The sequence below is a fragment of the Cetorhinus maximus genome, chromosome 20, assembly GCF_964194155.1.
Source record: "Cetorhinus maximus chromosome 20, sCetMax3.hap1.1, whole genome shotgun sequence".
Lineage (NCBI taxonomy): Eukaryota > Metazoa > Chordata > Chondrichthyes > Lamniformes > Cetorhinidae > Cetorhinus > Cetorhinus maximus.
This window is the reverse complement of record NC_135898.1, coordinates 25,453,420-25,478,647: the sequence shown is the minus strand read 5'-3', so window position 1 is coordinate 25,478,647 and position 25,228 is coordinate 25,453,420. Positions and strand designations below refer to the sequence as shown.

At 47.1% G+C, this 25,228-nt stretch overlaps 1 protein-coding gene across 2 annotated transcripts in view; it reads right to left on the bottom strand.

Moving 5' to 3' along the window:
* The window catches only part of LOC144694979 (hexokinase-2-like), a 63,092-nt gene extending 45,799 nt beyond the window's left edge, over nt 1-17,293 (bottom strand). Inside the window, exons 1-2 of one of the 2 annotated variants that reach the window (XM_078565800.1) lie at nt 17,034-17,293; nt 1,876-2,038 (exon numbers count right to left, since the gene is read on the bottom strand). In XM_078565800.1, the coding sequence (XP_078421926.1) occupies nt 1,876-2,038; nt 17,034-17,096 (226 nt within the window). In that variant the 5' untranslated portion in view covers nt 17,097-17,293. Of the gene's footprint in view, nt 1-1,875; nt 2,039-17,033 lie in introns of those variants that run through there. The other variant, XM_078565801.1, reaches the window with a different exon arrangement.
* Nucleotides 17,294-25,228: the final 7,935 nt, after the last annotated feature.

Below are 25,228 nucleotides of genomic sequence, written 5' to 3'. Positions count from 1 at the left end.
AGCATAGCTTCCTATTCCTTTTTCACTTGTGTGTTTATCTAGCTTCCCTTAAATGCACCATGCTACAATGGAACATAATGCAGTAGAATTCGAGTATGAGTGTGCTCTGCGCAAGAGTGTGTGCAGCTCACAAATACAAAGCAATAGGAGTTCCCCTCTGAGTCACGAAGGTGCAAGAGGCCATTCGGCCCATCAAGTCTGTGCTGGCTTGGCATAGAACAATCCAGTCAGTCCCATTCCCTGCTCTATCCCCGTAGCCCTGCAAGTTTATTTCCCTCAAGTGTCCATCCAATTTCCTTTTGAAATCATTCGTCTCCACTTCCACCCCTCTAATAGGCAGTGAGTTCCAGCTCATTACCACAGTTCTTCCTCATATTGCACCCCCGTCCCCCACATCTCTTGTCCATCTTGTGGCTCATTGCTTGTTAGGGTGTCCTGTTTAACCATTAGGTAGTAGGATTACGTATGGGCCATGAGGTCACCTCCCACCCTCTTATCAGGATTCTTGTGTCTCTAGCACAAGCACTGAAACATGTCTTTGGCTAAGTTAACGGCCTTCTCCGTCTTGCGTTTATCAGGTCAAGAAATTGCGATGGAGGCTTTCTTTCTATGAGACAGAGCTATTCTTATAATATTCAATGAATTTCTTATGACTTTATAAAGTTATACGTGATTGATTACAAACGTAAATCTGTGTCCCCCTAGTCCTTGCACCATCAGCCAATGGGAACAGCTTTTCTTTGTCTACCTTATCCAAACCTGTCAGAATCTTGTACACCTCTATCAAATCTCCCCTCAATCCCCTTTGCTCCAAGGAGAACAACCCCAGCTTCTCCGACCCAACCTTGTAGCCACAACCCCCCATCCCTGGAACCATTCTGGTAAGTCTCCTCCGCGCCCTCTCAAGGACCCTCATAACCTTCCTAAAGTGTGGTGACCAGAACTGGACACAATGCTCCAGGTGTGGCCTAACCAGAGCTTTATAAAGGTTCAGTATAACGTCCCTGCTTTTGTACTCAGTACCTCTATTTATTAAGCCCAAGATCCCATTACTCTCTAAGATAAAAGCAAAATACTGTAGATGCTGGAAATCTGAAATAAAAACAGAAAATGCTGGGAAAAAAAAAATCAGGCAGCTTCTACTGAGAGAGAAACAGAGTTAATGTTTCGAGTCCGTATGACTCTTCTTCAGAACTCTGACTCAAAACATTAACTCTGCCTCTCTCTCCGCCAGACCTGCTGAGTTTTGCCCAGTATTTTCCGTCTTTATCTCATTATTCCCTCTCCATACCCTGCCACTTTCAAAGATTTAGGCATGTGAATCTCCATTTGAAGCAACTATTGCAGTTAAACCATTTCCTTTTACTCTTCAGACTGAGTTCTCCAATCGATGACAGTCAGCCGTTTACTAAGGTCATGAGTGTAAGACGAAAAGCTTCAGCATATGTCTCTCTTAGCAGCAACATTCTCGAGCACTAGTCCTGTGCTCAGCCATGTAGGGCCACAGCAATTCGAACCTGAAGTCAAAACGAATCGCACAAGAAAGAGCGTGCTTGTCCAAAGGAAAGGCATTCCCAAAACTCATCATTAGCACATTCCTCAGCTAATATCACGCCGTCAACACCCCTTTGTCCTTTTGTGTATGACATCTTTAGCAATCTCTTCTTTGCCTCCACCTATCACTGGCCCTCTATCCAGCTCTACCTGTCCCACCCCCTCAACCAGCTTATATTTCACTTCATTTCTCTATTTCCTTAGTTCTGATGAAGAGTCATTCGGACTCGAAACGTTAGCTGTATTCCTCTCTGCAGATCCTGTCAGGCCTGCTGAGTTTTTCCAGCTATTTTTGTTTTTATCCCCAAAACTTCCCCTTACCTGTTCCGTCGGGAGTTGACCTGACGAACGTCGGCAACATCTTGACAGATGAGGTTGGGTTGGTATCTCTCCGGAGGCCTTGCTCCATCTTGATCAGGAAACGATTGGATACATCGTGCAATGTTTCATCAGACAACCTCAGGTGATAGAGGTACTTGTCCACCTGGAGTAAAAAGACACAGGAGTCAGGTTGCCCGAGTCGGAAGGTTGAGTTGTGGAGTGGGGGGTGGCGGACTAGAACCTGACTGGTTTTCATATGCTTCACCTAGAGAGGGGGAGGAGCTCTGGTAAGATTCACTTTCCAATCATTGTTCACCCCTCCCCTCCCTCCTCTTGCACGTGTGTGAATACCGGCTGAAAGGTCATGGAGCGGTGTCATTTCCCAACAAAAGGTGGGCCGACTAACTACCCAGTCGAAGCCAGGCCCAGCATTCATTTCCTCACGTGGCGGCTGCCATGTAACATAGATTTAGAATTTAGCCCATCTCCTCATTAATTGGTACATTCTCAAGATGGGCAATGTCCAGTGATAAGAGCATAAGCATTAGAAGCAGGCGTAGGTCATTCAGCCTGCTCCGCCATTCAATAAGATCTTGACTAATTGGATGTGGCCTTAACTCACTTTCCTGTCTGTCCTCCCATAACCCTTGACCCCCCCGTCGATCAAAAATCTGTCGAATTTAGCCTTAAATACATTCAATGACCCAGCCCCCACCGCTCTCTGTGGAAGAGAATTCCACAGATTAACAAGCCCAAGAGAGGAAATTCCTCCTCATCTCTGTCTTCAATGGGTGACTCATTTTTAAAACTGTGCTCCCTTGTTCTGGATTCCCCCACAAAGAGAAACATCATTTCAGCATCTACCCTGTCACTTGCCCCCTCAGAATCGTATATGTTTCAACAAGATCATCTCTCATTCTTCCAAACTCCAATGAGTATAGGCCCAACCTTTCTTCATAAAACAACCCCTTCATCCCAGGAATCAGCCTAGTGAACCTTCGCTGAACTGCTTCCAATACAAGTGTATTTCTCTTCAAGATTGTCAAAGTAGATGATTGAGTGCCACAAATTGCATAGGCTAAGAAAGAAAAGGAGCAACTTGTATTTTATTAATTCACAGGATGTGGGCATCGCTGGCTGGGCCAGCATTTATTACCCATCCCTAATTGACCTTGAGAAGGTGGTAGTGAGCTGCCTTCTTGAACCACTGCACCCCATGTGGTGTAGGTTACAACTGAGCAGCTTGCTCAGCCATTTCAAAGGGCAGTTCAGAGTCAAACACATGGCTGTGGGTCTGGAGTCACATGTAGGCCAGACCGGGTAAGGACAGCAGATTTCCCTCCCTAAAGGACATTAGTGAACCAGATGGGTTTTTAACAGCAATTGTTTCACTGTCATCATTAAAACTTTTAATTGCAGATTTTTATTGAATTTAGATTTCACCATCTGCCGTGGTGGGATTTGAACCTGGATCCCTGGGTGACTAGTCCATTGACAATACCATCACCCTCCCATAAACTGTCGTGTCAGTGGTGGGGCGGGCATTGGATAACTTCCCTGCTCTTCCTCTAAAATGCAATGGTATCTTGTACGTTCACCTCACCCACAAAATAAAGGCCCCTCTGACAATGCGGCAGTCCCTCAGGACCGGGCAGTAAGTGTAGCCTAAACTACACACTCGGGTCCCTCGAATGGGGCTTGAACCCACAAGCTTCTAACTCACAGGGTGAGTGTGCGACAGAGGCAAGCCGGCATCTGTTAGCTTTGCCTTTGCTGGGGACCCCGAGATCCATCTAAAGAGAGGGCTCATTAATCTTGGAGCACTGTCATCGAGAGTGCATCCTCAAACATAACAGAATGGAATGAACGGAATGGTTTGTCAATTACTTCCTTATTCTAAAGTTGTAGCAGTGTGTCAGTTCAACAGTCCTCTTACTGTAAGTCAGTGACAAATAAAGCTTGTTAAGCTCCCCGTATGCACAGTTGAAGCACATAGAGAGATGTCACAAAAACAAATGAGTAGTTCCAGTGAAGGGGCAACAAAACTGCACACGTTTACTGTTGACTCACTTTTACTTGTCATTTTAGTGGACGGTTCCTGCCTGGCCCAATGGGAACGCTTTATAAACCCCACTTGAGGCTTGTACGCCAAGCTGACAACTCAGTGCAGTCCTGAGGGAGTGCTGCACTGTCGAAGGTGCTACCTTTCAAATGGAATGTCAAACTATGGGCATGTCTGGTGGCAGAAAAAAATCCCAAATAACAACTTCAAAAAGAGGAGCAGGGACGTATCCCAGTGTCCTGGTCAATAAAGGACATTTTTTTTCTATTCATTGATGGCCATCACTGGCTAGGCCAGCATTTATTACCCATCCCTAATTGCACTGCCTTCTTGAACCGCTGCAGTCCATGTGGTGTAGGTACACCCACAGTGCTATTAGGGAGGGACTTCCAGGATTTTGACCCAGTGACAGTGAAGGGACGAGGATCTATTTCCAAGTCAAGATGGTGTGTAACCTGGGAGGGGAACTTCCAGGCGGTGGTGTTCCCATGTATCTGCTGCCCTTGTCCTTCTAGATAGTAGCAGTCGTGGGTTTGGAAGGTGCTGTTGAAGGAATGTGCTGGCATGTGGGAAAATAACATAGAAAGGTGTGCTGAAAAGGCCGAGATGTGAAAGAATGAGGGGAAGAGGGGTATGTGGAACATAAAAACCAGGCCAGTTGGGCCAGTTCCATCATTCCATGCCAGAAAAAACACACAAAGTTAGTATGCAGGTACAACAAGCAATTAGGAAGGTTTTGACTGCAATAGTAGCTGGTGAGACCTGGAGTCATTCATTGTACACAATTTTGGTTTCTTCATCTAAGGAAGGATATTCCTACCTTGAAGGCAACACAGAGTCACCATAAATCAATTTCTAGGGTGGCAGGGGTGCCCTATAATGAGAGGCTGAGTAGCTTGGGCCTTTATTCTCTGGAGCTTAGAAGAATGAGAGATCACCTCATTGAATCATAATTATACATTTGGTGTTACAGAACTTGAGTATTGCTGACAAGAGAGGCATGTTGAAGTTTTCCATCTTGCACTATTTCGGACACTTTGCAAGAATACCAGTATAAGGGAAAAACAACAATTTATACTGTATGTGAAGAGAGTGCTGATTGGTTGGCAAGTGGACTCTGATTGGTAAAGGTGTTGCCATGGAGAATGTACCAGTGATGGTGACTGGTAGTTAACTGCCAAGCATAGTTTGAAATTTAAACCAGGCAGCTTGACCCGGATTGGTCAAGGCATTGCCCTGACGAATGAGTCAGAGAATATTTTCCCTCTGATTGGTATTCTTGGAGTGTCCTGATGAGTGCAAGGTGAAAAGCTTCGACATGTCTCTTTTTTCAGCAATACTGAAGCATAATTGCAGGCCTACGGGGAAAAGGCAGGAGGGCTGGCCCTAGGCGAGTTGGTCCTGCTGAAGGCCGGCACAGAGACAAATGGCTGAATGGCCTCCTTTTGTCCTGTAATCATTTGATAAGATTCTGAAGTGGCTTGAGAGGTGGCTTCTGCTGGCTAGCACACCTACAACTGGGGATTGATCATTGAAAGACTGAGGTGAGGAGGAATTTCTTCACTCTGAGTCACGGGTGTCGGCAAAGCCAAGGTCGTATGTTGAGCTCAGGGGCGGAGTTTTACGCAGACGGAACTTTACAGTCCCGCCGAAGTCAATGGGCTTTTGAACGGCTCATCACATTTTACGGCCCCGCCCCCGCTGAATCAAGGCCATAAAATTCTGCCCAAGGGACATGAGGAGTGGGCGGGAAGCAAAATGGAGGTTAGATGACCAGATATGATTGTGTTGAATGGTGGAGCAGCCTCGAAGGGGTCAAATGGTCTTTTTTTTTGATTCTTCATGGGATGTGGTTGTCACTGAAGGCCAGAATTTGTAACCCCTCCCTAATTGCCCTTGAAGTGAGTGGCTTGCCAGTTAAGAGTCAACCATATTACTGTGGGTCTGGAGGTACCCGGTCTGGCCTCCAGGTAAGGAGGGCAGATTTCCTTCCCTGAAGGACATTAGTGAACCAGATGAGGTTTTTTCTTTTAAAACAACAATTAAGTTTTCAATTCCAGATTTATTAATTGGAATTTAAATTGCACCAGTTGCCATGGTGGGATTCGAACCTGTGTCCCCAGCATGTGAGCCTAGGCCTCTGGATTACTAGCCCAGTGACATTACCACAATGCCACCGTCTTCCCAAACTACTGCTGCTCCTCTTGCTAATGTTATCAGGCCACATGACACAAGCCATAGGCATTAAATCAAAGCTCTGCAGCAGAGCCACAAGGACTCGAAACGTCAACTCTGTCTCTCTCTCCAGAGATGCTGCCAGACCTGCTGAGTATTTCTATCATTTTCCCTTTTTCTTTCAGATTTCCAGCATCCTCAGTATTTTGCTTTTATTTTACATTAATCAAACTGGGCCCACTCCAGGAAGTACAGAGCTCCCGGGAAACACCAGCAGTTTAAGGGTTACAAGTGAAACATAAAGATTTCAGCAAACTTGTCCAGTTTTGAACCTGGCAATGGAAAGTGGGCTTGCGAAAATTCCATAGCTAAAGTAGAGCCGTGCAGGTCAATATTTCCAGGAAAGTCACTGGACTTTCCACAGACCAAGTTGATGCTGAGCAGGGTGTGTCACCCATTTCTCTCAGCCCAGTTCCTCTTTCATGATTTCTAAAATTACATCAGCAGGGTCAGTCAGAGGTGAGCTGCTGAACAGAAGAACCACAAAGTTTCTCGCAACTCCTGTTGCAAATCCTGGCTTGACTCTTTCCAGTTCACGTGGTTGGACATCAGCTCAGAGTGGGGAATACATTCATGCAACACACAATTACAATGCCTGTCACTCTGGGCAGCAGCATTATGGCTGCTACATTTATCAGGGTGGCATTGAAGTTCACAGCCCATGTGTTTATTGATGGCTATTCTTTTCCTTTTTAAACATTTCAATTCGATACTGGCATGAACCACAAGCAGCAAACATAAAATGCTTGGGAAATTTCACCTATCTCATTGTTGATCAAAATGATTTCTACTGAGGAACAGATACTGGCCAATAGAGGCCGGTTTCTAGCTACACAGAGACAGAGTGGGTACAGATACTGCTGAACTTGCACTGGGGTCAGGCTGAGAGAGAGGGGGGGAGAGAGAGGGGTGGGAGAGAGAGGGGGAGAGAGAGAGAGGGGGAGAGAGAGAGGGGGGGAGAGAGAGAGGGGGGGAGAGAGAGAGAGAGAGAGCGATGGGGAGGGAGGGAGAGGGGAGAGGTAGAGATCAGGGGGAGATGAGGGGCAAGGGGAGGGGAGAGGGATTCGAAAATGGGGGCTGAAGAGTGGGGCAGTTAAACACAGACAGAGATGCAGAGACAAACATGCTCAGATCCTCTCACTGCCTCACTTCCCTTTATTTCTGAGCCCTGCTTTTCACCACCTTCCGTTGGCAATGCAGAGCAAGGCAGCCTAGACACACTGGAGTTGCTGCTGGGGCAGCGCTGGCGGGGGGGGGGATGAATTCATTGTGGCTAAGGTGCCAAAGAGATTATCTCCCAATCGTGATAACCTTCCATAACACAAGCCACCAGTGGGTAACACTGATCAAAGCCTTTGGAACAGATACCTGCCTGGAGCCACGGGCTCCTCTCAGCTGGAGGTAGGTGGTGCCGGCCCTCCTTGCATTCAACCACAGCGTGGCAGCAGGAAATCAGCCAGCAATCTCAGATTGAGATAGGTGGTGATGCCTGTCCCAGTCGATCAGCCTGCCAACCCTATCACTCTACCAAGGCTGGTTAGGGCAGCAGTTAATCAGTTTAGAGCAAAATAATGTTACAGTGTTAAAGGAACACATTCACTCACTCTCTCTCTCTATCACACACACAAAAATATGAAGCTACTTTGGGCTGAACTGTCAGGTTTTTTCTTGCCTCTTTCTCCCTTTACTACCCGCCCCACTCCCTGATTGGTATTGCTGGAAAAGGCAGCCCATAGCAACAGCCAATAAATTGCTGTGTAGACGTGTACACAGCCAGGCCTGGGTGGTGTCAGGAGGGAAATCCGATCACAGGGTAGAGCCCAGTCAAATCTGGAACGCTTGCTCCATAGAGTGCCACTTGGCTGTTCGGCAGTTCCACTGGTGATGCCCTCACCGATGGCTCAGGTGAGAGTCTTTCCACGTTACGGGGAACATACGTTTCGCAAAAGCATTGTTCTCTTTCCTCTCTCTCAACCCCCTTCTCTGAATAAAATCAACACGAGTCGTCCGCCTCATACACACCAGGCACTCAGCAGAGGAAACTGGGCTAGCATTTTTCCGGCAAGTCGTTGTTCAGCGGAGAGGTAAAACTACTGAAACCTTCCTCCACAGGTTAGGTTCCGCAAACCTTTTGGAAATAAAAAGTGCTGGCAAATGTCAGGGGGGGTCGATCTGTTTGGTGATTGCAGCTCCCCCCCCCCCCCTTACAGGGAAAATTATAAATCCTAACCTTCTGCTTCAAGACTGCTTTTTAAGCGTGAAATAATTGCTTGTAGGCAAGTTATGAAATGCTGGGCTTATAGCCTACGTGACACAAGGCATGAAGCAATCATCTACAGGAGGCGGTGGAGAGAAGGCAATTCAATGTTAATCCGCCAAAGATACTGTGTTTGAACAGAGGCAGGATGGCTATAATGGGCAAGCCATTGTCAAACTGATCCCAAGTGTGAAATAACAGTGTTCACTTAATTGGAATGCGCTAATTAAAGGCTTGATTAACCATTATGGCCATTTATGTTTCTACTCGGCTACCTGCGTCAGTCTTTATTACCTAAGAATAGGCAACATCATGTTAAATTAGCACTGAAATGATTAAATAGTCACAGCCTGGAAACTAACTGAACCGATCTCAATTGTGGGCATCTGAATGATCTATAGGAGGGAACAACACAACAACTTCTCCATGTTACACTGCTGTACACTCTTTAGGCACAGATTGGTATGTACCACTAGAGAGGACACATGCAGACTGGCATGTGACAAGGCATCCTACAGAGTCACCATAACCCAAAAAGTGCATTATATTTTTAGCATTCATCTCAGCTGATGTTCTCGAGAAAGATCCGTGCATGTGATACTTTAATATACCAAGCAATCTTTTGTTCCCCTCATTGGGACAAAGCTAGCAAATATTTGCCACTCCTAATTGACCAAAGTGATGGTCAGGGTTGCCCAGTCACTTCAGAGGGCAGCTAAGAGTTAGCCAAGTTGGCACAGGACAACAACAACTTAGTTATAGAGGTCTACAGCACAAAAAAAGACCCTTCGGCCCATCGAGTCAAACAAATACCTAACTATTCTAATCCCATTTTCCAGCACTAGGCCCATAGCCTTGCATGCCATGGCATCACAAGTGCACATCCAAATACTTCTTAAATGTTATGAGGGTTTCTGCCTCTGCTACCCTTTCAGGCAATGAGTTCCAGATTCCCACCACCCTCTCAGTGAAAAAAATCTTCCTCACATCCCCTCTAAACCTCCTGCCCCTTACCTTAAATCTATGCCCCCTGGTTATTGATCCCTCCACCAAGGGGAAAAGTTCCTTCCTGTTTACCCTATCTATGCCTCTCATAATTTTATACACCTCAATCATGTCCCCCCTCAATCTCCTCTGCTCCAGGGAAAATAACCCCAGTCTATCCTATCTCTCCTCATAACTAAACTCTCCAGCCCAGGCAACATCCTGGAAAATCTCCTCTTATATTTTAAAAGCACCTTCAATGCCAACCCCAAGGTGCTTCATGGCAACATTATAAAACAAAGTGTGACTCCTAAGCCATATGAGGAGGTATTAAATTGGATGACCAAAATCTTGGTCAAAAAGGCAGGTTTTATGGAGCGTCTTAAAGGAGGAAGAGGTGTAGGGAGGGCATCTCAGAGCTTGGGGCCCAGGCAGCTGAAGGCACGGCCGCCAATGATAGAGCGATTCAAATCAGGGATGCTCAAGAGGCCAGAATTAGAGGAGCGCAGATATCTCGGGAGGGTTGTGGAGCTGGAGGTGATTACAGAGATAGGGACGGGAGAGGCCATGGAGGGATTTGAAAACATGGCTGAGAATTTTAAAATTTAAGACGTTGCTTGACTGAGAACCAGTGTAGGTCAGCGAGCACAGGGGCTGATCAGAGAATGGGACTCAGTGAGAGTTAAGACACGGGCAGAAGAGTTTTGGATGAGCTCCAGTTTACAGAGGGTAGAATGTGGGAGACCAGGTAGGAGTATGTCGGAATAGTCGAGTCTGGAGGTAACGAAGGCAGGGATGAGGGTTTCAGCAGCGGACGAGCTGAGTCAGGGAGGAAGTCGGGTGTTGTTACAGAGGTGGAAATAGGCAGTCTTAATGGCATAGATAGGAGTTCGGAAACTCATCTCAGGGTCAAATGTGACATCAAGGTTGCGAACAGACTGGTTCAATCTCAGATAAAAACAAAATACTGCAGATGCTGGAAATCTGAAACAGAAACAAAAATAGCTGGAAAAACTCAGCAGGTCTGACAGCATCTGTGGAGAGGAATACAGTTCAGATGAAGAGTCATACAGACTCGAAACGTTAACTGTATTCCTCTCCGCAGATGCTGTCAGACCTGCTGAGTTTTTCCAGCTATTTTTGTTTTTGTTTCTGGTTCAATCTCAGACTGTTGCCAGGGAGAGGGATGGAGTTGGTGGCTAGGGAATAGAGTTTGGAGCAGGGACCAAAAACCACAGCTTCCGTGTTCCGAGTGGGAAGGAAATTTCTCCTCATCCAGTACTGGACGTCAGACAAGTAGCCTGGGACCAGAGTAACATATAAACCGGATTAGGTAAGGACCACAAATGTCCTTCCACAAAGGACATTTGCAAACAGTTGGATTTTTATAGTGATCCGACCGGGTCACAGTGACTTATAAGAATGAATTAGACTATCTCAAACTGCCAGAAGGGACTTAAGTGACGTTCTCTGGACGACATGACCACCTCTGAGCTACCCGAAGCCACAAAATCAAAAGGCTGTTCAGTGGTGAGGCCACAGCTGGAGTACTGTGTGCAGTTCTGGTCGCCACATTATAGGAAGGATGTGATTGCACTGCAGGAGGTGCAGAGGAGATTTACCAGGATGTTGCCTGGGATGAAACATTTAAGTTATGAAGAGAGGTTGGATAGACTTGGGTTGTTTTTGTTGGAGCAGAGATGACTGAGGGGCGACCTGATCGAGGTGTACAAGATTATGAGGGGCATGGACAGGGTGGATAGAGAGCAGCTGTTCCCCTTAGTTGAAGGGTCAGTCACAAGGAGACATAAGTTCAAGGTGAGGGGCAGGAGGTTTTTGGGGGGGGTATGTGAGGAAAATCTTTTTTACTCAGAGGGTGGTGACAGTCTGAAATGCGCTGCCTGGGAGGGTGATGGAAGTGGGTTGCCTCACATCCTTTAAAAAGTACCTGGGTGAGCACTTGGCACATCATAACATTCAAGGCTATGGGCCAAGTGCTGGTAAATGGGATTAGGTAGGTAGGTCAGGTGTTTCTCATATGTCAGTGCAGACTCGATGGGCCGAATGGCCTCTTCTGCACACTGAGATTCTGTAAAAATGGAGCCTCAATGTAATTGGTCAGAAAACTGTGCAGATTGGGAAATGCTTGCTGGGTTGGAGAATGTGCTGTTTCGTAATGGCTGAGGCATCACACGTATTACTCTGCTGCTCCAACGCCACAAAGTACTTCCCTTAAATCCCTTCAGAGGCCAACGGCGGTGGTAGGTCAGAATCCAGCCTTGGGCCATCTCGGTATGAAAGAAACATGAAGCGGTCCGGTAAAAGCTATCATCAGCCTGCACCATCATCCTTCCCAAATGAACAGCACTAAAGACTTCACTCAGAGGGGAAAGGGATGTGAAAGTGGGGGGATACAATGTACCCTTCCACATCATTCAAACTCTTCACTCAGCTGCATGCGCTGGCCCCCACTGAATCCACACCACTTCAACCCAGGTTTCAATCACACCGGGGCCGAGGCTTCTGGCTTGGTCGATTGTAACAAGTGCCACTCTTATCAGGTCCTGGGAGGTGCAGGCCAGCAAGTGGGCCTGCTGCCTGGGGAGTGGGCCCAGCACACCTTGGAGGAAGGGGCAGCTTTGAATAGAAATCCAAGCCATCTTGATAAAACATCACCCCACCCCCTGCTTTACAAAAAGCATGAGGTGATCTTAGAATAATCAACCTAGAACAGCTATATTCATAATAGATCTTAATGCTGGATTATCCCAATTCTTAACAAGCCTAATATCTTCTCACGTCTTATCGTGCTCCTGTGAAGAACCTTTGACTATTTTAGTACGTTAAACATGCTTTATAAATATGAGGCATTGTTCTGGAGCTATACAGCACCCTGTCTTATCTGCCTTATCTGTTTCCTTGCGATAGATTTTACAAAATATTCTCCTAGATTATCACGATTTCAGCCTCATTTGGCCAGACTCAGGGACAATTAAGAGTAGCTGTCCAGTCTAGCGAAAAGCCAACGGCAGGACCACAGGGGCGTTCTCCAGAGCTCAGGTGTAGGGGCCACTATTATTTCAGATGTGCAGTAACGACTTTAGTTTTGCAGAACAGGGCAGAATCTGGAATGTTGCAGGTGACCTGGAACTTGGAAATGGAGTACAACAGTCGGGGAGTTAGTGAGAGAGAGAGACAGACAAGCTGTTGGAATGGGCAGGCACAAGGTAAATTAAAAGTAACGCAGGAAAGATTGAAGGGAGACAATTCTAAAGGTGATGCAAGAAAAAAGGGAGACGAGGGTATTCATGCTAAATATCTTTGAAAGGGGCAGGGCAGCTTAGCAAAGCAGTGAATGGTGTATACAAGATCCTAGGCTTTATCAATAGAGCTGAAAGAGTGCAAAAGCAAAAAAGGTCAAGGTGAACTATTGCCCCGATTCAGCCCCAGCCAGAGTATTGCGTCCAGTTCTGGGCACCGCACTTTAAGACGTGGAGACTTTGAAGAAGGTGCAAGAGGATTTCCTGGAATGGTTCCAGGGATAAGGGATTATAGTTAAGCAGATAGGGAACAGCAGCTGGAGTTATTCTCCTCCGAGCAGGGAAGGCTGAAAGGGAATTGGACAGGGACATTTAAAATCAAGGAGTACGTGAGGAGAAACCGTTTCCAATGGCTGAAGGCTTGGCAAACACAGGGTACAGATTTAAGGTAGTTGGCAAAAAGCAGCGGCGGCACAAGATTTTTTACACAAGTGCTTAGGATTTGGGATGCACTGCCACTACACAGCAGACTGGTGAGCAAAATTCTAGGTCATGGAATAAAAAGGAAAGTAGGCACTTGGATAAGAAATTGGCTGAGTGCCAGGAAACAATGAGCGTCATGATAAATGATTGTTTTTCAGATTGGAGGAAGGTTTGTAGTGGAGTACTCCAGGGGGCAGTGTTGGGATTCTTGCTCTTCCTGACGTATATTAATGACCTAGACTGTGGTGTGCAGGGCCTGATTTCAAAATTTGCAGATGATAACGAAGATTGGAAATGTTGTCAACTGTGATGGGGATAGTCTTGAACTTCAAAAGGACAGACATGTTGGTGGATTTGGCAGATAAAGTGTGAGGTGATTCATTTTGACAGGAGGAATATGGAGTGACTGGACAAAATAAAGGGAGAGACTCCAAAGGAGGTGCAGGAACAGAGGGACCTTGGTGTGTACATACATAGGGTATTGGAAATAGCAGGGCAGGTTGAGAGGGCAGTTAATAAAGCATATAGTATCTTAGGTTTTATTAATAGGGGCATTGAGTACAAGAGTAAGGAGGTCATGTTAAACTTGTATAAGACACTAGTTAGGCCTCATCTGGAGCACTGCGCCTATTACTGGGTGCCACACTTGAGGAAGGGTGTGAAGGCATTGGAGGGAGTACAGAGGAGATTCACAAGAATGATTCCTGGGATAAAGAACTGTAGCTATGAGGATAGATTGGAGAGGCTGGGACTGTTTTCCTTGGAGAAAAGGCGGCTGAGAGGTGACCTGATAGAGGGATTCAAGATCCTGAGGGGTATGGACAGAGTAAACAGTGAGAAACTGTTCCCACTCAAGAGAATATCGAGAACTAGAGAGCACATATTCAAAATAATTGGCAAAAGGAGTAAAAGTGATGTGAGGGAAAAATGTTTCACCCAGAGGGTGGTTGGAGTCTGGAACGAGCTTCCTGAAAGGGTGCAGGAGGCAGGTTCAGCTGAGGTATTCAAAAGCGAATTGGATTGCTACCTGAAAAGATAAGGCAGGGGGAGTGGGACTAGGTGGAATGCTCATTTGGTGAGCCACTGCAGACTCGATGGGCCGAATGGCCTCCTCCTGCACAGTAAAGATTCTGTGACACTATCTAACAGGATGGTGAATTGGATACATGATTGAAAGGGCAAGCATTGCTGGGTAGCGAAAAGAGCGGGGGAGCGGGACTAACAGGACTGCCCTCCCAAAGGACCATCAGGGACTCGATGGGCCGAATAACGGCCTCCCATACTGTACCGCACCGCCCTATCTGATAAATGAGGAAGCCATGAATGCCAGAGAAGAGGTGACGCAGAGTTAAAAGAGGTTGCAAAACGAGGAAGTAGGGAAAAAATTAGCAATGAACTGGAGCAGTTAAAAAGATAAAGGCCGCGAAGGAAGGTTTTCTGAAACACTCAAGCACAGCAAACACCAGAAAATCAAAAGGGGTTGTGGGGTCAGGGGAGACGATTCCTTTACAGACAAGCACTCCAACCTGTCCAATTTGCCTGTACACATGGAACACAGGCAGTCAGGTGAGCAAGCAACACACCAACCCAAGATAAATTAGACAAATCTCCCAAATTGACAGAATGACTCACACAACTGTTATTTTGAGAAAGCGCCATTGGACGTTAATCAGTTTGCGACTACATCTTGTAGTCTGATCTGGCATGAATGAAATTGGTTATGCAAACAGAACCTGAGTAGCTATCACTGAAAAAAAGTGCTGTCGTGTCCCAGCAGTGCTCACATTGCGATATCGGGTGCAGTCTGCAAGTGGTTTAACATCTGCCAGTGTTGACAGAAAAGGCAGACAAAACTGTGAGGGAACTTAACATCCTGGTTTGAGGTTCCATGGCCAATGGATTAAAAAGGCAGTAAGGTACCTCCAGGTGGTAAGAGGCAATCCCACAGCATGTAGTTCAGCAGAAACCTAAAAATGTGCCCTTTGGAAATCAACTAAGAACAAGGAACAATAGCCTTAAAATCAGACCAGGAAAATCATAGGGAAAGGAATTCATTATAAAATACTTCAGCCGTGATCAATGCTGTTCTTTGAGTTTTCATCCCAAGTAGCATCAGCAGTCAGTAGTTTGGGGAATGATAATGAATTAACCACGAATTGAAATTGTTTGTTTCCAGACACAAATACTATAGAGGCACGCAAAGTGCTGTTGGGTGCTGCACATATAGTAAATCATTATTGTCCATTAACTTTCTTGCCTCTATTAGATTGCTGTGTTTCCAAGGAATAGCTGGGCCATAAGATGTAGGAGCAGAAGTAGGCCATTCGGCCCATCGAGTCTGCTGTCTGCTCCCCATTCATTGTGATCATGACTGATCTGATAATCCTCAACTCCACTTGCCTGCCTTTTCCCCATAACCCTCGAGTCCCTTACTGATTAAAAACCTGTCTATCTCAGCTTGAATATACTTAACGACCCAGCCTCTACAGCCCTCTGCAGTAAAGAATTCCAGATTCACTACTCTCTGAGAGAAGAAATCCCTCCTCATCTCTGTCTTAAATGGACACCCCCTTACTCTGAGATTATGCCCTCTGGTCCCAGATGCTCCCACAAGGAGAAGCAACTAGCACATGTACTTCAATTATCCTTAAAGACCCTTTTTGGAAATTCTCAAATTCTGGTGCCTACATAGAATCACAGTTATAACGGTGTAGAAGGGGGCCATTCAGCCCATCGTGTCAGCACTGGCTCTCTGAGCATTTTAACTTAGTGCCAGTCTCCTGCCTTTTCCCCTAAACAAGGAAATTTAAATGCCCAATTCCTACTGCTCACTGTATCAAGAAACCTTTTCCTGGAAACCATGGAGAAGAAACGTCTCCGATTGGAACTGTCCTTCAATCTTCATAAAGAATTTGAAGATTTGGGGTGGGGTAGGGGGGAGGGGGCAAAGGTGTTCAGGATTTTTTTTCTGTTCTTGACAACCAACCAGCAACAAAAAAAAAGGAAAACCTGGACCAACTGATCATGAGAAAGAGAGCCACAGTGCCCATGTGCAGAAGAAACAAGGCTAAAGCATTAAGTGAGCATTCAGTCACAGGACCCAATACGCAGTGTCCATCAGAACCCCGCTCGACCTTGAAACATTGCCCCTCAATGTTAAAATCCTGCTAATATGTGATAATAAAAAAGTCCTGTTTAATACAGACACCTCAGCCTCTCAATGTTAAAATCCTGATAAGATGTGATAACAAAAAATTGTCCTGCTTAATACAGACACCTTAGCCCCTCAATGTTAAAATCCTGCTAAGATGTGATAATAAAAAATTGTCCTGCTTAATACAGACACCTCAGCCTCTCAATGTTAAAATCCTGCTAAGATGTGATAATAAAAAATTGTCCTGCTTAATACAGACACCTCAGCACATGGCAAGCCCAATAACGAAACGTACAGCCCCACATTCATCGCATCTCCCCTCACAACTTTTCGAGAATGAATCACATCCCACACACAAGCTCTGCATTCTGCTGCATTATCAGGCCCTCAGAGGCCCCCTTTGCAATTGTCCTGACAGACAACGTGCTTAAAAGCTTTTGTAAGAAGCCACAGGAAGCAGCATTATCCCACCTTCCCTACCCACCTCCCTCCCCCCGCCCCAAAAGCCATCCCTGCATTTCCAGCTGCGTTTCACAAGAAATCTTGATTTCTCAATTGCGGGGAATTACCCCAAACATCGTCATTTCAGAGCACTGAAACAAATTAGGAGAAGCAGAAGGAGATGACAGTAAGTCAGCTGTGATAAGGGCAAAAGTTCATTTTAAGCTGAAATTGTACGACAGCAAATGGAGAAAACTTACCCAACAAGAAGCACTTTCTTACCTTCTGTACCTGGTCATGTTTCAGCTCTGTAAAGTAATAAGCCAAAAGGTGCGACGCTATCATTTTATCTGCTAAAGGAAGATGGTTAAAGTTAACAAGAACGATTGGTGGAGCGTGTTAATACTGGGACAATTCCCCCGTTGCCGGTTCCGTACGGAATTACTGTACAGGCTCTCTCACGATGAATGAGTGTGAGTCAGACACTAACTGGGCCGCCTGTACAACTGCCTCCTCACCACTACGGATCTTTCTCCCGCTGGCAGGATGAAAGCCTCTTTGAGTCACGTCACAGCATCCTATTCGGCCTCCCCTCTGCCCATTGGCAGGATGCTGTGGGTGTGCCTGTGACTAACCCGTTTCTCAGCTCCTTATTTGACTCTGAGGGGGATGGGCCGCCTCGAACATCCCAGCCCACTGCATGCCTGAGACAGAGAGCCGCTTTTAAAGGCACAGAGACTTTTCTGGAGGAGCCCGGAGTCAGGCAGCCCGGGATATCTTTACAGCACACAGACAGAGTCAGGCAGCCCGGGATATCTTTACAGCACACAGACAGAGTCAGGCAGCCCGGGACATCTTTACAGCACACAGACAGAGTCAGGCAGCCCGGGATATCTTTACAGCAAAAACAAAAATACCTGGAAAAACTCAGTAGGTCTGACAGCATCTGCGGAGAGGAGCACAGTTAACGTTTCGAGTCCAAATGACCCTTCAACAGAACTAAGTAAAAATAGAAGAGAGGTGAAATATAAGCTGGTTTAAGGTCGGGTGGGACAAGTAGAGCTGGTTAAAGGGCCAGTGATAGGTGGAGATAACCAAAAGATGTCACAGACAAAAGGACAAAGAGGTGTTGAAGGTGGTGATATTATCTAAGGAATGTGCTAATTAAGGGTAGAAAGCAGGAGAAGCAAGGTACAGTGGGGGTGGTGTGGGGTGAAGGAATCGAAAAAGGCTAAAAGGTAGAGATAAAACAATGGATGGAAATACATTTAAAAATAATGGAAATAGGGGGGAAAATAAAAATCTATATATCTTTACAGCAGACAGTCAGAGTCGGGCAGCCCAGGATATCTTCACAGCAGACAGACAGAGTCAGGCAGCCCAGGATATCTTTACAGCAGACAGAGTCAGGCAGCCCGGGACATCTTTACAGCAGACAGACAGAGTCAGGCAGCCAGGGATATCTTTACAGCACACACACAGAGTCAGGCAGCCCAGGATATCTTTACAGCAGACAGACAGAGTCAGGCAGCCCAGGATATCTTTAAAGCACACAGACAGAGTCAGGCAGCCCAGGATATCTTTACAGCAGACAGACAGAGTCAGGCAGCCCAGGATATCTTTACAGCACACAGACAGAGTCAGGCAGCCCGGGATATCTTTACAACAGACAGAGTCAGAGAGATGGGGGATGAGGGTATGGAGCAGGAGATGGGGCGGGGAGAGAGAGGGGAAGGGGAAGAGGGTAGGGAGATGGAAAGAGGTGAGGGCAGAGGAGGAAAGGGGTACATAAGAACATAAGAGCTAGGAACAGGAGTAGGCAATTCAGTCCCTCGAGCCTGCCCTACCATTCAATACAATCATGGCTGATCTAATTTCATCCTCAACTCCAATTTCCCGCCCTCTCCCCATAACCTTTGAACCTGTTACTAATTAAAAATCTGTCTATCTCCTCCTTAAATTTATTCAGCGTCCGGCATCCACTGCACTCTGAGTGAATTCCACAGATTCATGAATCTTTGAGAAAAGTAATTTCTCCTCATCTCTGATTTAAATCTATCACCCCTCAGACTAAAACTATGGCCTCTCATTCTAGAATGCCCCACAAGGGGAAACATCAGCTCCACGTCTACTTTGTCTGTCCCCTTTAGCATCTTATATACCTCAATTAGATCTCCTCTCATCCTTCCAAACTCTAGCGAGTATAGGCCTAAACTGCTCAATCTTTCCTCATAAGACAAGCCCCGCATCTCTGGAATCAATCTAGTGAACCGCCTCTGAACTGCCTCCAGTGCAACTACATCCTTCCTCAAGTAAGGGGACCAAAACTGTGCACAGTACTCCAGGTGCGATCTCACCAATGCCTCGTACAGTTGCAACGACACTTCCCTATTTTTATACTCTATTCCTTTAGCAATAAATGCCAAAATTCCATTTGCCTTCCTTATTACCTGCTGCACCTGCACAGGGGTAGGGGCAGAGGGGAAAAGGCTAAGAGTTTGAGGACAGAGCAGAAGGGGAGGGGGAGTGTGGGTGGAGGGAAAGGGTAGGGGCAGGGGCAGGAGTGTAGTGGGAAGGAGAGGTGAGACAGAGGAAGGGGTGGGGCAGAGGAGGGGCAGAGGTCGAGCAATGGGGGAGAGGAGGAACAAGGTGAGGCAGTGAAAGGGAGCGAGGCGGGGAATGGACGGGGAGAGGTAGGGAGGGGGAGGGATGGGTTGGGCAAAAGTGGGGAGGGACTGGGATAAGGAGGAGGGGCAGGGTTAGGAGCTGGGGAAGAGGGGTGGCGCTGAAGGAGGTAGGGCAGAGGGGAGGAGGGAGGAGTTGCGGGATGTGGTGGTGTGGGGATTGGAGGAGGTGAGAACAGGCACAGAAAGGGCCTATGAGTGGAACTATTGTTGGATGAAATGTCAGCCTTGGCCCAGTGCTACTCACGCCTCTGAATCGGAGGTTGTGGGCGGGCCTGTCTTGGCAGGGGCAGGGCCGTAAAATGCTGCGAGCCATTCAAAACTCACTGCCTTTGGTGGGAACGGAAAATCCCGCCAGCGGCAGGGGACGTAAAATTCCACCCTGTGAGTTCCAGCTTAGGGTGCTCCAGTGTGCTTAAGCCCACCATCCAGGCTGACATGAGACTGTAGAGTGCTGGATCATTGAGGTGAGGCATTTGGGCAAGATATTGAACGGTGGCTCTTAGATCCTTCTCAGGTTGGCAGAGCAGCACCCATGCCACTATTCAAAGAAGGGCCTCTCCTCATGTTCAGACCAATATTCATTTCCCAGCAGCACCATGGGAACTGATTATGTGACCACTTAACTCATTGCAGCTTGTCAAAAGTTGTGTGCAAATTGGCTGCTCCAACTCCTCATGCTGGGAAGATACAATTTGGGATGTCACGGTAATCGACAAGCTGCCACCTCAATGTCAGCTTTTACTCTGGTTTATATTCGCGAAGGGAGAGAAGGCTAAGCTCGTTTGCCCAGCCAGCTATTAAAATCTGCTATCATAACAAGATTAAACAATGGTACCTCTGACTGGTCAGCACCGAGTGACAGATAAGTATCCAAGCCGCCTCCAGAAAGTGCCAGTGTGTTTGGGTGGGTAAACCTGGTGAGGGGCAACCTTCACCAAGTAAATGCCCTCCAGAGGGGCATGGGCCTTCAGTTAGCCGCTGACACCCACAGTCTGCCAACTGCATCCCAGGTGCCATATAGGACATAAAAACAAAAATAGCTGGGAAAACTCAGCAGGTCTGACAGCATCTGCGGAGAGGAAAACAGTTCTTATGAAGAGTCATACGGACTCAAAATGTCAACTGTGTTTCTCTCTGCAGATGCTGTCAGACCTGCTGAGTTTTTCCAGCTATTTTTGTTTTTGTTTCAGATTTCCAGCATCCGCAATATTTTGCTTTTACCATATAGGACATGTCAATGAAAGTGCAATGAATGTCACTTTGAGGACCTTCGAAATACAGACAACAGGAACTGACAGGACAACACATTGGGCCACAGTTCAAGGGCAGAGTTTACATCATGACTTTCACAATAAAGACATCTCACCCAAAACAAAAAAATGCATTAAAACAGAAAATGCTAGAAAAGCTCAGCAGGTCTGGCAGCATCTGTGGAGAGAGAAAAACAAAGTTAACGTTTCGAGTCCATATAACTCTTCTGCAGAGCTCTGAAGAAGAGTCACACAGACTCAAAACGTTAACTCTGTTTCTCTCTCCACATATGCTACCAGACCTGCTGAGTTTTTCGAGCATTTTCTGTTTTTATTTCAGATTGCCAGCATCTGTGGCAGTTTGCTTTTACCACAAATGGATTGCAGTCTTTTGGTAAAGAACGGTTGTAAGGTCGTTATATTGAAAAAGAATTGATGGGCCAGAGTCCACCTTCAGTGTTTCATCAAAGCACTAGTTTTATCCATCTCCAGCTGGAGTTAAATTAGCAATCATACTGCAATTAGGCCCAGGGACATGGGGTAAGGAGGTGGAGAGGGGGCGCGGTGTGTGGGGTGGTGCTGAGGAATAATTGCAACAAGAAAAGCCTGGCTGTGGATCTCACTGCTGATGAACGAACCCAAGTTGCAATACGCAAACGCACAGAGCTGTCAGGAGCAAGGTCGGGACCAGGTTTGCCCACATCACATTCTCTGGGTTCATCATGAGGAACCAGGCAACATAGAGGCTAGCAGCAGTTCCCAAGAGCAAGCTGAAACATCACACAAACCATGGACAAGGGCACAGGGGATGTTGGCTCCTGCCTCAACACACGCCAGCTGGGGTATACACTTTCAGAAGGGAAAAAATCAACATCATGTCGGCCACTGGTGTGTTCCAAGGACATAACACCCCGACAAAGTGCCAGCAAACCGTTATCCATTAAAGGAAATCAGTCATCTGAATTAAAATACATTCTGTTCTCAAGGAAAAACCACAGAGGTACATTGTGTTCCTTGCAATGAATAGTGCAGGTTGAGTACTTCGAGCATGTGGTATCTTTAGAAGCAATGGAGGTAGGAGAGAGAGGGGCACTTGCATTTACATATCTCCTTTCATGGCCAATGAGCAACATTGAACATAAGAACTAGGAGCAGGAGTAGGAAATTCAGCTCCTCGAGCCTGCCCTGCCATTCATTACGACCATGGCTGATCTCATTTCGGCCTCAACTCCAAGTGCCATCATTCCACCAACGTAAGGAAATGCCAATTTGTAGCCAGCAAGACAGCGCAGACAGTAATACAACACATGGTCAGTTTTGGTGGATTGGTTGGAACATGGTTTATTCCGTCTTGGATTTCTTTGGTGTACCTCTTCTGGCCTCATATAGCAGACAAATTGCAGGAAATGGACTAACAGCCCAGAATTTAAATCCCGCCACGGCAAACTGAATTCAGGAGGTGAGCACTGCAAATAAATGACTGCATTGTCAGAAAGGGCTTTCACAGAGTGGAAACAGTCATCCCTAATTGACCCAGGCCACATATGGCTCCAGTCCCACACTCCAGCATCAATGGCATTACAATTGAACAGAAAATCAACTGGACCAGCTACATGAATGCCATATTGCTACAGTAATTCAGAAGCTGCAGTAGGTAACTCAACTCCTGACTCCCCAAAGCTTGTCCACCATCCATCTACCAGCCAGGGGTGCTCTCTGCTTGCCTGGATGAGTGCAGCACCAACATCGCAAACATTTCAACACTATCCAGAACAAAGCAGCCCGCTTGATCGTCACCCCACCAACCACCTTAAATGCTCACTCCCTCCACCAGCACAGATCCCTTTGGCAGCAGTGTGTACCATCTACAAGATGCACTGCAGCAACTCGCCAAAGCTCCTTCGGCAGCACCTTCCAAACCCATGGCCTCTGCCATCTAGAAGGACAAGGGCAGCAGATAGATGGGAACACCACCACCTGGAAGTTTCCCTCCAAGTCACTCACCATCCTGACTTGGAAATATATGACCGTTACTTCACTGTCGCTGGGTCAAAATCCTGGAACTCCCTCCCCAACAGCACTGTGGGTGTACCTACACCACATGGACTGCAGCAGCTCAAGAAGGCAGCTCACCACCACCTTCTCAAGGGGCAATTAGGGTTTAGCAATAAATACTGGTCTAGCCAGCGACGCCCACTTCCCAAGATGAAATGAAAAATAAACACAAGCTGGTTGGCTCTAATAGCCTCTCAAGTGAGCCACGTTACTCAGCTCTTACAATAATCGCTATGGTAACTAGGGTTGGGCAATAAATGCAGTTGGGTCCTTTAACCATCGCAGTGCCCTGCAACATGCCAAGAATGAACCAAAACATATTTGCTGCACAACTTGTGTTCAGAGTGGGGGAAATCACACCTCCAGCCATGAATCTGAAAGACACTTCATTAGACCTCTGCTTACAGTCTCATTGAGCTCTCTAAGTCAAGTATCACTTCAGTGTATGAGTCTTTTTCCTTGTGTTGAACTACTTAGCTTCCACTTTTCCTTATTAATGACAATAATGGTATTTTATTCAAGAAACATACCTGCAGCTCAGGGGCTAAATTACAGTGTAACTTACATTGAAAAAATTCCACCCAGGATTACAGGTATCTCCGGGACATACAACATTCCTCAGACTGCTGTTCCCGTCACATTCTGAGATCCACACTCAGTGCCATGCGCCGCCATATGAACACACTCGACCTCTCCCTCCAGCAGCACTGCCGCACCCTTTTTCAAAGCTGCGCGTGCCCCCAGTTTCATTTTATTCTTTGTCTCATCCGACGCCTCAACAAGAAACTTTTTCTCTTTCTCTCAAGTGCTAAGGAACGCAAGCTCCAACAACTCATCGACACCAACACCCATCCAGGACCCTCCACCCCTGCCTGTCCCTCTATCCCCACCCCATCTTCCAATCCCAGCCCCAGCCGTGTATTCACTATACCCCCTGACCTTCCCCTCTCCAACGCTGAACGTTCAGTGCTCAGCAAAGGACTTAGTTTCATACCCTTACGCCCTCATCTCAATCAATTTCGGGCTCGGCACGATGCTGAACTCTTCTTCTGCCCCCTTCGTCTCCGTGCTCACTTCTTTGGGCAGGAGTCCTCTCCCCGTTCAACTGATCCTTTTACCCACCTCCAATATTCTCCCTCCACCTGGACCCTCCCTCTGGATTCTTACCTTCTCTTGATCTTTTCATTGAGAACTGTCGGCGTGACATTAGTCGTCTCAATTTCTCTGCTCCTCTCACAAATTCTAACCTGTCTCTCTCTGAACTTACTGCACTCCGTTCTCTCAGGTCCAACCCTAACATTGTCATCAAACCCACTGACAAGGGTGGTGCTGTTGTTGTCTGGCGCACTGACCTCTACCTCGCGGAGGCTGAGCGTCAACTCGCAGACACTTCCTCCTACCTCTCCCTGGACCATGACCCCACCATTGAACATCAAGCCATTGTTTCCAGGACTGTCACTGACCTCATCTCCTCTGGAGATCTTCCTTTCACAGCTTCCAACCTGATAGTCGCCCAACCTCGGACGGCCCGCTTCTACCTCCTACCCAAAATCCACAAACAGGACTGCTCCGGCAGACCGATCGTGTCAGCCTGTTCCTGCCCCACAGAACTCATTTCTTGCTATCTTGACTCCCTTCTCTCTCCCCTTGTCCAATCCCTTCCCACCTACATCCGTGATTCCTCTGGCACCTTACGTCACATCAACAATTTCCAGTTCCCTGGCCCCAACTGCCTCCTCTTCACCATGGACGTCCAATCCCTCTACACCTCTCTGTCTCAATTTCTGGTGATAGACTGTCCACCAATATCCATTACAAGCCTACCAACTCCCACAGCTACCTTGACTACAGCTCCTCACACCCCGCTTCCTGTAAGGACTCCATCCCATTCTCTCAGTTCCTTCGACTCCGTCGCATCTGTTCTGATGATGCTACCTTCAAAAACAGTTCCTCTGACATGTCCTCCTTCTTCCTTAACCGAGGTTTTCCACCCACGGTCGTTGACAGGGCCCTCAACCGTGTCCGGCCCATCTCCCGCGCATCCACCCTCACGCCTTCTCCTCCCTCCCAGAAACATGATAGGGTCCCCCTTGTCCTCACTTATCACCCCACCAGCCTCCGCATTCAAAGGATCATCCTCCACCATTTCCGCCAACTCCAGCATGATGCCACCACCAAACACATCTTCCCTTCACCCGCCCTGGTGGCATTCCGTAGGGATTGTTCCCTCCATGACACCCTGGTCCACTCCTCCATCACCCCCTACTCCTCAATCCCCTCCCACGGCACCTCCCCATGCAAACACAGAAGATGCAACACCTGCCCCTTCACTTCCTCTCTCCTCACTGTCCAAGGGCCCAAACACTCCTTTCAAGTGAAGCAGTATTTCACTTGCACTTCCCTCAACTTAGTCTACTGCATTCGTTGCTCCCAATGAGGTTTCCTCTACATTGGAGAGACCAAACGCAGACAGGGTGACTGCTTT